This window comes from Hordeum vulgare, chromosome 4H, assembly GCF_904849725.1.
Source record: "Hordeum vulgare subsp. vulgare chromosome 4H, MorexV3_pseudomolecules_assembly, whole genome shotgun sequence".
NCBI classification, from domain to species: Eukaryota; Viridiplantae; Streptophyta; class Magnoliopsida; order Poales; family Poaceae; genus Hordeum; species Hordeum vulgare.
In genome coordinates, this window is record NC_058521.1 from 490,205,755 (window position 1) to 490,218,790 (window position 13,036).

Genomic DNA, 13,036 nt, shown 5'->3' on the forward strand with positions numbered 1-13,036 from the left:
CAAAGTCACTACCACTGCTACTGTTAGCACTATCTTCTTCTCCATGGTACTCTACATATACATCTGCAGCAACACCAACATCCACATAATTTGCCATCCTAACACATTTGTTGTCATCATTCAGAAAAATCAAGCCATTCACAAGTTCTTCACCAGGAATCAAGAAATAAAGCTTCATAGACTCCTTCAGTGCAATGTGATCCTTCAAAAATCCCTTCACTTCCTGCAGAGATAGTTTGTCCCTTTCCATGTCTGACATAACATCATCTCCTCCAACATATTGCAGATTAGGGCCGATACGAAGGAAATCCCCACCCAGGTGGAAGCAGACATGCAAAATCTCACTCGGATCCATCATATCATTGCAGTAAACAAAAAAAGCGAACAAAATTAACCTATCTGTGCGTTTGAACAAAAATCCACCATCTCCTGCTGACCCACCAACCCCAACCCGCCCCGCCCCAGACCCGATGCGGCCGACCCAAATCCCCCTCCCGCACCGCCGCACCCCGGCGCAACCCCTCCCGCCTCCCCCACCGCCAGATTCGCCGCTGTCCCCGACCTTGACCCCCCTCGTCCAGGTAATGGCGCAAGGGGTGGTGCAGGAGACGACACATGGACTGACCCGGACCAGACCCCTGCGGGGCTGCTGCTCATCAAGGACCACGGCGTAGGGGTTGCTGCTCATCCAGGACCACATCGAGAAGGAGATGATATGCCTCGCCTTTGGCCCGGAGGCGCTGATGTACGCGTGTGCGGTGGCAGCACTGCGCCCTCACCGTTGTTAATCTCGTCGCCCTCGGCCCCGCCCTGATGTTCTCGACGAGCAACAGCAACACCGCCTGCGTCGACTGTCTGGCGGGTCTTTGACGAGATCACGCGGGCTGCCACGTTGTCCGTCAAAAGTGAAGTGGCGTGAGGCGGGCTGCCCGCGATGTCCGCTAAAAACGCACGCTCCCGCTTCGGTGTTCGGCAGACAGCCGCATCTGCAACCTGATTTGTAGGTCCAACTCCTCAATCAGCAACACTCGAAACAAGTCTAAATACTTTTTTTTGGAAACGATTCTAAAAGAAATCAGAAAAGAATTCGCAACCAACCGATAAATAAACTAAAAAAGAAAAGGAATGGAAATAAACAAAGCAGACACCCAAGGACAGCAATATCCCAACTTACTACCCCTACTCACTAATAAACCGCTCCCGCCCCCACGCGCGACGCCACCAAAACCCGAGCAACCCACGCCAACCCAATCGGTAGGGTTTTGGACCTCCCCCGCCCGCCGCCGGCGCCGCCGATCACCGCAAGCGAGGAAGGGAGAGGCCCGCGGGCTCAGGCAGCAGGCGGGCAGGAGGGATGGCGCAGTCCCTGGAGCTCCTGCTAATCCAGTTCCTGATGCCGGACAACGACGCGCGGCGCCAGGCGGAGGAGCAGATCCGGCGGCTGGCGCGGGACCCGCAGGTCGTGCCGGCGCTCGTCCACCACCTCCGCACCGCCAAGACGCCCAACGTCCGCCAGCTCGCCGCCGTGCTCCTCCGCAAGAAGATCACCTCCCACTGGCCCAAGCTTCCACCGCACGCCAAGTCTTCCCTAAAGCAGGCCCTCATCGAGTCCATCACCCTGGACAACAGGTGCTTGCTTTGCCCACCCGACGCTCCCTGCCTCTCCGTAATTTAGAATTTGTCCTCTGCTGTATCCTCAGCCACACGGGGTCGTCTTGTGTGTCAGAGTAACGATGAACTCAACTGTTAGACCTAGTGAGAACTGGAACCCTGTCGGGGGAATTAATGTTCCATAGGTTAAGCCGTCGTACAACGGATGGCTGCTCGACCGCCGTTCCTCTTTGTATAATGGTGTATTCATATGCTGGTATTCCAAGTGTCAAATGGTTTGTTGCGAAATGGAGATACTTTCGTGTGAATTTTTCCGTAAATGAATAAATCGCTGGAAAGTTGTAGCCGGTTTGGTATGCCTTTTTCAGGGAAAACAGTAGGAAATATACTTCGAAGGAGGAAGCTAGAATAGGAGGCAGAAATGCACAAATGCGAGGAAAGAGCTTAATCGAATCCTAGTACACATGGAAAAAGTGCGAAGTAAATGATTCAAAATGTTAGATTACGTAATATTTATGATGTCTCAGAAATTCACTATTAGAGATTTTCTTCCTTGATAAAAAGTCCTTTCCTTTACACTTTAATTAAATACTTGTTATATTTGCATATAAGGTTTATCTGTTCGATTCAAACTTGAACTTTAATATTTCTGCTATATGGCACAAGCGTTGATTCTGTTAACTATGAAATGGCAATGGGGTTACCATAAACTGGGCTAACTGAAAATATTGAAGTCGAGATATGCGTACTACAGCTTAAACAAGTTACGATGACAAGATTGAGCATGGTTGATCTGTTTTCACTGGGACTAGCTAGTAGCCACCAATTATCAAGCTAATTCCCACCCTTGTGCAAATGCCAAATGATGTTTCATTATTGTTCAATCTGCGTCAGTTTTTTCCACACGTAATTTTGAGAGGATGATGAACTGATTTTCCTCTTGCTTCTTATGCAGTCATCTTGTAAGGAGAGCTAGTGCAAATGTCGTGAGCATTATTGCTAAGTATGCTGTCCCTGCAGGAGAGTGGCAAGAGCTGTTACCGTTCCTTTTCCAATGCAGCCAAAGTCCACAAGAAGAACATAGGGAAGTAAGTGTATCTCTTACTCCCTCTGTACCTAAATAATTGTAGTTGGGGAGAACTAGACTAGTTCTCCCCAACTACGATTAATAGTTCTCCCCAACTACAATTATGTAGGTACAGAGAGAGTAGTTGCCATGTATGTTCAATGTTTAATTATGTATGCATGCATTGTTTAGGGCGCACATATGTATATTTGTCTATAATGAAACATTCCATGTGGTTTTATCATAATACTTGATACATGTGGACCACAATAAGAGCTTACTTGCATTTTCCTTTTCTTTGATTTGGTGTTTTTCTAAGAACTGTCAGTTGCAAACTTGCAATCCTTCTGTCCTTTGCTTAATTGGCTAAGTATTAGTTGAGGTCAGTTCATATAGGCCGGGTGATCATACTTAGTCGGTAAGACAGGGCTGTCAGCAAGTAGTTAATTTGATGTTTGCGTGTACTGACAGCTACTAGACCTGTATTGTCGATTTAGCAACCGACTTTCTTATGTACTATAAGTAGAGAGTACGGACACTATGTTAGCAATGTAAAGAGCTTGAGATTCAAAAAACCCATACCTGTGATATCTTCATCCGCTTCCCCTGTTCTGCTCCTCCTCGGGTTGCCAGCCCCACAAGTCCGCGTTGTCATCATGATTGCGGCCACATGTCGGCTTGCTCTTTCATAATTGTTTGTTTGGCATATTGCTATACAAATAGAGCTAAATGCTGGAACCTAAGACCATCCATAACTTAACTATTCATGGATGTTACAGTATGTGCGACTGGCCATGTTAGCTTCCAAAAAGCCTGCAAATTTCAAGCACTAAGGCTTTGATTTTTCTCCTGCTAGTTAACATAACCTTCAAATGCTAGATTTCATAAGGAAACACTGCCCATGCACGTGCGAAGTCCTAACACCATTCTCTCATTATATTGATGGAAGTGTCTACCTGGTGTTTACTTTCTTCTATTCTTTCTCTAATCTCTATACGTGTATTAGTGGGGTTGGGATGCCAATACAGCAATGTGTAAATAATAGATAGTGCATTCTTTGACATCAAATGTTCCGATGTAGTATGTAGTATATGCAGTGTTGCAGAGAAATCAGAGTCCAAGTTCTATATTTCATAGGAATTGTTTGTGAACAACCCATCAATTATCTCAAGTGAACCATACAGGAAAGAAACATGTGCTGCTTTATATCTGCTAACAAAATGTCAATGCTTACTGACTCCCTCTTCTCTTTACAGGTAGCTTTAATTCTGTTCAGCTCCCTTACTGAAACTATTGGGACTACGTTTCAATCTCATCTGAATGATTTACAGCCTATTTTGCTGAAATGCCTGCAAGATGGGACCAGCTCTCGAGTCAGAATCGCTGCCCTAAAGTACGATTAAGTTTGTGATAAGTCGCTATTGTGGCCTTTCTCATTTTACCATATTGTGACTGTAAAGCTATTTTTTGGTCTGTGAAACAGGGCCGTCGGATCCTTCATAGAGTATGTCAATGAAGGAGGGGACATTGTAAGTTCTTCCTATGTTCCCCGATTTTATACATTTACTTTTCGAGGTGAAAGAAGTATCATCATAGTTTTCATTCTTATAGTCCTTTTGGCATTGCGTTCTTCAGTAAAGCTTTTTTTATTAAGTAATACTTGTGTTTTTCTCTGCGTTTGTTGTTTTCTTTACATGCAACAATAGTAATTTTGTTTGTCTTGTTCTTCTTTTAGATCTTATAGTTTCTCTTTGCATGCAACAATAGTAATTTTGTTCATCTTGTTCTTTTTAGAGCTGTAGTTTCTCCTAGTTGACTTTCAATGTTAAATAGTATGTCATGCTACTGCTAGAGTTGCCTCTTATGCCTGACGAGCAGATCTTGTATTGGTATAACTGCTAGGTAAAGATGTTTCGGGACTTTATTCCCAGTATCTTGAATGTATCAAGGCAGTGTCTTGCTAATGGAGATGACGATGTTGCTTCCATTGCCTTTGAAATATTCGACGAATTAATTGAATCTCCTGCACCACTTCTTGGAGATTCAGTGAGATCAATTGTGCAGTTCTCGCTTGAAGTTTGCTCAAACCAAGATATGGAAATAAATATAAGGCAACAGGTTTGATCCGCTCTCTGCATTATTGATTATATGTTTATTGATTTTACAAAATAACTGACTGTAAACTTGCTCTTATTTGTTTCAGGCTATTCAAATAATCTCATGGCTTGTAAAATTTAAAGCATCTTTCTTAAAAAAGAACAAGCTGATTGTGCCTATTCTACAAGTTATGTGCCCCTTGCTTACAGAAACAGCTAATGAAGACGAAGATTCTGATTTAGCGGCAGATCGTTCTGCGGCCGAAGTTATTGATACAATGGCTATCAACTTACCAAGACACGTTTTTGGACCAGTTCTTGAATTTGCTTCTGTGAACTTTCGTCACATTAATCCCAAGTATCGCGAGGCTGCTGTTACTTCGCTGGGTGTTGTCTCAGAAGGTTGTTGTGAACATTTTAAGGATAAGTTGGAAGAATGTCTCAAAGTTGTTTTAGAAGCTTTAAAGGATCAAGAGCAGATGGTTAGAGGTGCTGCATCTTTTGCTCTTGGTCAGTTTGCTGAACACTTGCAGCCAGAAATTCTATCTCACTATGAGAGTGTACTTCCATGCATCTTAAATGCACTTGAAGATCCATCAGATGAAGTTAAGGTAAAATGACCTACTTCAGGTGGCATCATCTCTGATAAATAGGCAGAAACTTTGGATATAAATGATATTGAATTATTGATTAGCTTTTGAGACATTTTCTGAAGTATAATTAACTAATGCCAATAAGCTATGGGATCTTGTAGGAGAAATCATACTATGCACTGGCGGCGTTCTGTGAAGATATGGGTGAAGATATCCTACCATATCTGGAGCCTTTGATATGCAGATTAGTTATCTCTTTACAGAGCAGTCCCCGGAACCTGCAAGAGACATGCATGGTTTGTATGGAAATCATTGATCATAATTATCCTATATGTCAAGACAGTGACAACCTTTTCCCTTAAGTCATCTTACAAACTGACGATTATGTTTTGCTGCAGTCTGCAATTGGCTCTGTAGCAGCTGCTGCAGAACAGGCATTTATCCCATACGCAGAGAAGGTTCTTGAAATGATGAAAGGCTTTATGGTGCTCACAAAGGATGAAGATTTGTGTGCACGAGCTAGGGCTACTGAGGTTGTTGGAATAGTAGCAATGGCAGTTGGCAGAACCAGAATGGAAACCATATTACCTCCTTTTATTGAGGCTGCTATTTCTGTGAGTCCTAATTCCTATACTTCAGAGTTCAGACAAACAGCAGGCTTTAGTGCAATTCTTTATGCTCTTCATATATGCAGGGTTTTGGATTGGATTATAGTGAGCTAAGGGAGTACACTCATGGTTTTTTTAGCAACATTGCTGAGATTCTGGATGATAGTTTCTCACAGGTAACAAGGGTAGTCTAAGTTTTGTTCATTTCACGAAAGCTGTCAACGTTTACAGAAATGGTTGTTGCACATTGCAGTATCTTCCTCATGTTGTGCCTCTTGCATTTTCCTCGTGCAACTTGGATGATGGTTCTGCTGTGGACATTGATGATGCTGATGGTGTTGACAATGGATTTAGTGGTGTTTCCTCTGATGATGATGATGATGAGCCAAGAGTTAGAAATATCAGCGTGAGGACTGGAGTGTTAGACGAGAAAGCTGCTGCAACTCAGGCTATTGGATTTTTTGCACTTCACACAAAGAGTGCCTATGCTCCGTATCCTTAAAATGGTTTTAACACAATATTCTTGCCATCTTTTGTTCTTTAAAATTTCCTGAACTGACACTAGGTACTTGGAGGAGTCGTTGAAAATTTTAATCAAGCACAGTGGATATTTTCATGAAGATGTCAGGCTTCAGGCTATTATTTCCTTAAAACGTAACATCTTTCCTAGTCCCCTTTAATATGTATGTTTGTAGTAGCAGTTTGGTTTCCTTGTTTGTCAGGCCTACAGAATAACAACTAATAGGGATGCTGACGATTTTAGTTGTAATTGCAAAGTTTCCAAACTTCCAATGGTCATCTGACATACAAAAATGTATCTAGATGAGTAAACTTGTCTGACGTAATCTACAGAATCTGTCTCCAGCATGGTATATACTCCCTCCGTCCCAAAATAAATGTCTTAGGCCCAGTTCTTTTCACCAGATTATGGAGAATCTCAGCCAAAAGAACTCGACTAGGCTTCCAAAATCTCAACAGGAGAATCCTAGTGCAATCTCAGAATCTTCAAATACCTGTTTTTTCCCGGAATCTGAGATTTTGGCTAGTCCCTCAAAAGAAAACGGTTCGAGTTAAATGAATACCCCTATCGTAGCTGGTTATTACAGTCAGAATGCCACCAAGCCCCACATGGCCTGTACAGAGAAAATCGAGCCCCCCTCTCCCTCGATGCGATCTGTTCGCTTAGCTTGCACGGGCAGGGCCATCGCTATGGTTCCAGCGCCGCCGCCCGCCCCGCCTCGCCGTCTCAGACCTCGCCGCCGCCGGCCCGGTCCTCCCCGCCGCCGGCCTGGTCTTCTCCACCGCCGGTACCTATCCCGCTGCAGCCCAGCTTGGTCCTCCACGGCCCGTTTGCCCTGTCCACCCTCTGCAGCCGCCGATACAACGGGGAGCCGCCGCCGTCGCAACCCTCTGCACCGGCTGCCGACAGCGCGTCCACCCTGAAGCTAGCTACAGCCTCATCCCGTCCTCCAGTCCTCCATGAGGCATCCTCTCTCTCCATGGATGAATCGGGATGCAGAGGAGAGTGCAAGGGAGAAGAGGGTAGTACAGACATTTCAACATACAACTCTTTCCAGAATCTCAAACTACAATCTTCAAAAAGAACATGGCGACAGATTCTGGGAGATTTTTCCAGAATCTGGATTCTGCAGAATCTTGCGTGAAAAGAACTGGCATTTAAGCTTAGTACAACTTTGTACTAGAGCTAGTATAAAGTTGAGACAGTTATTTTGGGACGGAGGGAGTAGTATCCAATGGTCTATTGATACGGTATGAACCTTTTCACACCAAGATACGTTAATTTAAATCACAAGATGCACCCATGATCGAAGTTCTTATATATAATGAATTAATGATGTATAGTTCTACCTTATGTCCATCATTTGAGTTGTTCTTTAGGTTTAACAGCTAACCCATTCAAGCTGAACCATCAAGTTTTAATGCAGTGGACATCATGCTAGTGCAATCTTGGTAGTGTACCTGAACCTAGCAACCCATGGAGGGGCTCAAAATCGATCTACCGATGCAAACCCAGACCCCTACAGGCCTACATCATACCCCTTTTTACTTTTGTCATTTTTTTGCGTGGTATAGTTGGAAAATCAAATTTATCTGGATCACACGGACCCTATACTGTGTTCTGGTAACTACAAACAGATCATAAACAAATAGTATATGGTTTGCAAACAATTACGGTCAATAAGAGAATGTTTCATGCAGAAACCAGTGTGATTAGTCTTGTTTGATTTGAATCATCTACACCCTAGAGATTCAAATTTGTAAAATTAGAAGTTTTTTTTTTAAGATTTTCATTAAGGGTATGTTCTGTGGTGTTATTAGTGACTATAGTAAAACTATTATTGCAGACATCTTAACTGCATTGAGGGCAATACCTGCACATCCTGTGAGTATTTCCTTGTGTTAAGTTGGCAATTTAGAAGTTGTTGCTGTGGAACATCAGAATTCTGATGCAGGTGTACTTTTTCTAACATGCAGGATATCCTAGAGAAACAGAAGGATGTTCTTGGTAATTGCTACTATAAGTGATGTCTTCAATTCTATTTTGCCACCTGCACATCAAGCCATGCTCAATTTTTATTGTTCTTTTCCAGATACTATTATGAACATCTATATCAAGACCATGACAGAGGATGATGACAAAGAAGTAGTCGCACAAGCTTGCATGAGTGTAGCTGATATCATGAAAGATTGTGGTTTTGCCGCTGTTGAACTTTGTAAGCTGCAATTTCTCAGAGTTTGGTGCACTTGGGATACTAGGTCGTGCTGCTAAAACTGTCCCTTTTGTCGCTGTTTCAGATATGCCACGGCTTGCTGAGGCAACACTTGCTCTGTTGCGTCAAGAATCATGCTGTCAGCAAGTGGAGTCGGATGGTGAAGATGATGGTGACATCGATCATGATGAAGTCCTCATGGATGCAGTTTCAGATCTTTTGCCTGCTTTTGCTAAAGTGATGCGATCTTACTTCGATCCTATCTTTGCAAAGTTATTTGACCCACTAATGAAATTTGCTGTGAGTAGCCCCCCCCCCCCCCCCCCCCCCCGCGTCTATTAGTTAAGCCTACAACGATTGTTGTGAATTGTACATTTGAGGTTTGAAGTTACTTTCTGGAACAAATGCAGAAATCCCCGCATCCTCCCCAAGACAAGACCATGGTTGTTGCCACTCTAGCTGAGGTCGCTCAAGAAATGGGTGCTCCAATTTCTGCTTATGTTGATGTATGCCTATAATTTTCTTAAAAACCATGCCATTTTATCATTGAGATCTCTTGATCATTTTAGTTGACCTCTGAATGCTTACTCATATTCGAATCATTTGCAGAAGATAATGCCTTTGGCATTGAAAGAACTTGCATCTTCTGAGGCTACAAATAGGAGAAATGCCGCTTTCTGTGTTGGCGAGCTGTGCAAGAACAGCGGTGCTGCAGCACTAAAGTATGTATATTACTTACAATGGCAGACATATTCCATGCTCACCTTTACATCTGAGGTCAATGTCTTGCACTCCGGAGGCTAGAAGGAGCAAATGACTGTTATTTAAGATCTGTGGTGCATGATTTTTCTCTTGTGCTCCAAAAGCAAGGGCATACATTTTTTCACTTTATCAATCTTAAGAGTAAGAAGCCCGCAAGTGAGGAACAGACGAGTAGTTTTTTGATAATCTGCCAACTTCCTAATTCTTGCAGTGTTATACCCTGACTTTTGTAATTAGCATTCACAATAACGACTTAAGTGCTAAAGAACAGAAGCTAAAGATACAGAAAATGGCTGTGGGGGGTTTTCCCTACAGTAGCCGGTCAAAAAAAAAAAAACAGAAGCTAAAGTTTGCCAAGTGTATTGGATATGGTCTGCTGGTCTAGACACTAAATGAACTAATGTTCTTGTTACGTTTAACATTCTAGGAAACATGAACGATAGTCCTGTAAATTCAGTTGTTCACAGGTTTTTGCTTATCCTTCTGCAGATATTACCCGGATATACTGCAGGGTCTGCATCGTCTGTTTGCTAATTCCGAACCAGACCTTGCAGTTAGAGATAATGCGGCCGGTGCTATTGCTAGAATGATAATGGTGCAACCTCAGTCAATTCCTCTCAACCAGGTTGGCACTATCTTGTACATAATATGTTTGAACAGCTTCAGATTCGAGGCTTTAAAGCTCCCATCTAATACTTGGTTGCAATGCTATATCTGTTTATTAGGTTCTTCCAGTGTTTATCAAAGCTTTGCCACTAAAAGAAGATCACGAAGAATCAATGGCTGTCTATAGTTGCTTATGTAATTTGTTACTATCATCACATCCCCAGGTGACTTGGGTCTTATACCACCCCATGTTTTTGATCTATTCCATGATCTTTGCTTCCATTATGCAAACTTTTCCTAGGCGAAGCTAACTTTTTATTGTTGCAGATCCTTACTCTAGTGCCTGATGTGATAAATGTCTTTGCCCAAGTGGTAGTATCCCCAGATGAGAGTGATGAAGTCAAAACAACTATTGGCAAGGCTGTTTCTCATTTGATATCTGTTTATGGTCAGCAGATGCAGCCAATACTAAGTACTCTACCACCAGCTCATGCGAATGCATTGGCGGCATTTGCCAGTAGAAGATGATCTTCAGGGAAACAATTACCTTTGATTTTTTTTGCTGCCCAAGTGTTTTCTTAAGATTGCCCTCCGAGGAAAGGTTTTTTGGATATTGCTCGAGTCACCTAAGTTTTGTGATATTAGTGCCATTTGCTGAAGAATATTGGTTAGCTGGATGTTGTTTGATCAGCTAAACCTCCTTTTCGAGTTATGATAGTGATATTGCATTGGAATGTTGTCTACTGTGGTTGAAGGTGCAGTACTTTGGCTGGCGGCAGCTTGGTTGAGTCTAGTGTGTATTCAGGTTCCGTTTTTGGCTACTTCATTATGTGTTTCAGTTTTTTAATTCTTTGCCGGGGTGTGCAAATCATTGATGTACTGTTGTACATATAAGCATGTTGTCCTACAATATTTTTTGTAACTTTGATTTGTGGTACCGCCCATATTTTGTTGTGAGCTATTTGTGAGACTTTTATCTGCTATCTTCCATATTTATTCTTAGGTGCAAAGTGGAATATAAAAGATTTGAGTTTAAGACTAATCAAGTGTGCATCGGTCTTAGGCATGCCAATTTGGGCCCTTAGGGGTTGCAACTAACTATGACTTTATCTGGTTAGTGTAATAAATTTTAGGGTAAAGTCCTCTTGTACCACTTAGCTTCTTCTCATAAAAACAAGGTTCTGTAGTACATACTTATTTCTAACAAAATTATTACTCTGCAGGAAAATTATTTTTCCAAGAACTCCTGCTAAAATGTGTTTAGATAAAACTAGATGCTAATTTTCTTTATCCATACTACCACTTTGGTCTTGTTCGGTTAATCCCCTTAGCAAAGAGATTTTGACTTTCAAGGGATTTAATCCCTTTCAAACCCTGCCTAACTGAACAAGCCTTTGGGTATCCTCTGACCATTTTTATTTTAATCCAATGTACCAAATTTTTCAAAATGACGTGACTTTTGGAAATTTAGTTTATTTAGTTGAACTAAAAAGTGTCACGAAATATCCTAAAGGATACACATTGGCACACTTAATTGGTTTTAAACTCAATCTTCTACAAGACCATATGAATTGAATTACCGTGTAGACACCCTTATTCCATTGCAAGGCATAGTTTGATATTTTCCCATACAGCATTTTAATGGTCACAAAACCAAACATAAGAAAGTTTTTCTTAGTACAAAATATAGAATGGTCAGTGGTGTATATTGATCAAGAAAGGGCATGGTAGATAAACATGTGCATTTTTTTTCAACACAACACATTCACATGTGTCCACATACACAACACATGCACATCCTATCTTTATGAGCATTTTTAAGATACGGAGTGTGCATCACATCTTTAAGATTGATTAAGTCATACTCCCTCTGTTCGAAAATACTTGTCATATGAATGAATGTATCTGGGTGTATTTTAGTTCTAGATACATTTATTTTTATACATTTGTGCGACAAGTAATTTCAGACGAAGGGAGTATTTGACATCTCATAATCAACGAAAACGTCTCGTTACACCGAACAAACAAAACGGAAAAACCTGAAATAAATTTAGGAAAGTGCGAACAGCAGCGTCAAAGTCTAGCACTTGAATCCTGATGGGTTGGTTTCACCACTAAACCTCTCCTCACACTAAACCTCACACTGAACAAACATAGCCAAAAAGACTGAAATAAATTCAAGACAGTGCGAGCAACAAGGCCAAGTCTAGCACTTGAACCTTGATGGGTTGGTTTCACCACAAGAAATCTAATAATTTAAGCTAAAAATGTGCGCCAGATGGGTGTAAAAATTAATAATAATCTAAAACCACATGCATAAAAACATGCAGGAGATCTAGCCCGCCCATTTTGGTAACCGGTATGTGGCGAGGTCAGCATAGGCAAAGTGTGTTTCTTCTCGACGAAGGATTAAGCAGCAAGCAGAGAGCATCTGCGTCCCTTGTCCACGCTTCTTCTGTGCTCGCTTTTGGATTTAAGGTCGCGAGCAACTAAAGCCCGATTTACGCCGCCCTAAAGTCGGATCCAGATCACTAATCCCATCAGCCATTCCATCGATCGATCGGCCTTTGCAGCCCCCACTTTACCTTTGAAGGCAGATTTGCAGCTGGGCCAATAACCATTTATATTATCATCAACTCGTGCTCAACCCCGGCACCGTTGCCGCTGCTATCCGGAATGGTAATCTTGGCGCGCATCGGACGGCCGGCGGGCGCGGCCAACCCCGGGTTGACACGCCCGCGGGGACAGCCGGTACGGCGCTGGCCGGCACGATCTCGCCCGGATCGTGCTCGCCCACCGCCATTTTTGGCATCTCCGTGGCCATGTGCTCGCGGCCCTGCCCGGCGACGGCAAAGAAGGCTGCTCGTAGCCTTTGCGTCAGCCAGGATTCAGACCGGCCGAGCGTACGTTTTTCTGGATCGCGTTCCATTGGCTGGCCATCTGCAGAGTGCAGAGCACGGCC

At 42.8% G+C, this 13,036-nt stretch overlaps 1 protein-coding gene across 1 annotated transcript; it reads left to right on the forward strand.

Annotated features, from left to right (window-relative positions):
• Positions 1 to 1,206: 1,206 nt before the first annotated feature.
• LOC123449098 (importin-4) lies at positions 1,207 to 11,050 on the forward strand. Its single transcript, XM_045126185.1, has 20 exons — positions 1,207 to 1,629; positions 2,567 to 2,699; positions 3,934 to 4,070; positions 4,161 to 4,206; positions 4,580 to 4,795; positions 4,881 to 5,384; positions 5,528 to 5,662; positions 5,765 to 5,980; positions 6,061 to 6,150; positions 6,228 to 6,466; positions 6,540 to 6,628; positions 8,341 to 8,378; positions 8,471 to 8,501; positions 8,587 to 8,709; positions 8,792 to 9,006; positions 9,117 to 9,212; positions 9,316 to 9,428; positions 9,958 to 10,093; positions 10,194 to 10,298; positions 10,402 to 11,050. Exons 1-20 carry the CDS (start codon positions 1,355 to 1,357, stop codon positions 10,600 to 10,602), a joined length of 3,138 nt encoding a protein of 1,045 aa, XP_044982120.1. The 5' UTR covers positions 1,207 to 1,354; the 3' UTR covers positions 10,603 to 11,050.
• The last annotated feature ends 1,986 nt before the right edge of the window (positions 11,051 to 13,036 follow it).

Excerpts from the sequence above, each read along its gene's own strand:
- LOC123449098 (XM_045126185.1), top strand. The coding sequence starts at position 1,355 with ATGGCGCAGTCCCTGGAGCTCCTGCTAATCCAGTTCCTGATGCCGGAC. Across the intron at positions 1,630-2,566 it reads TCCATCACCCTGGACAACAG|TCATCTTGTAAGGAGAGCTA; the intron begins GTGCTTGCTTTG and ends CTTCTTATGCAG. Across the intron at positions 8,379-8,470 it reads GGGCAATACCTGCACATCCT|GATATCCTAGAGAAACAGAA; the intron begins GTGAGTATTTCC and ends TCTAACATGCAG.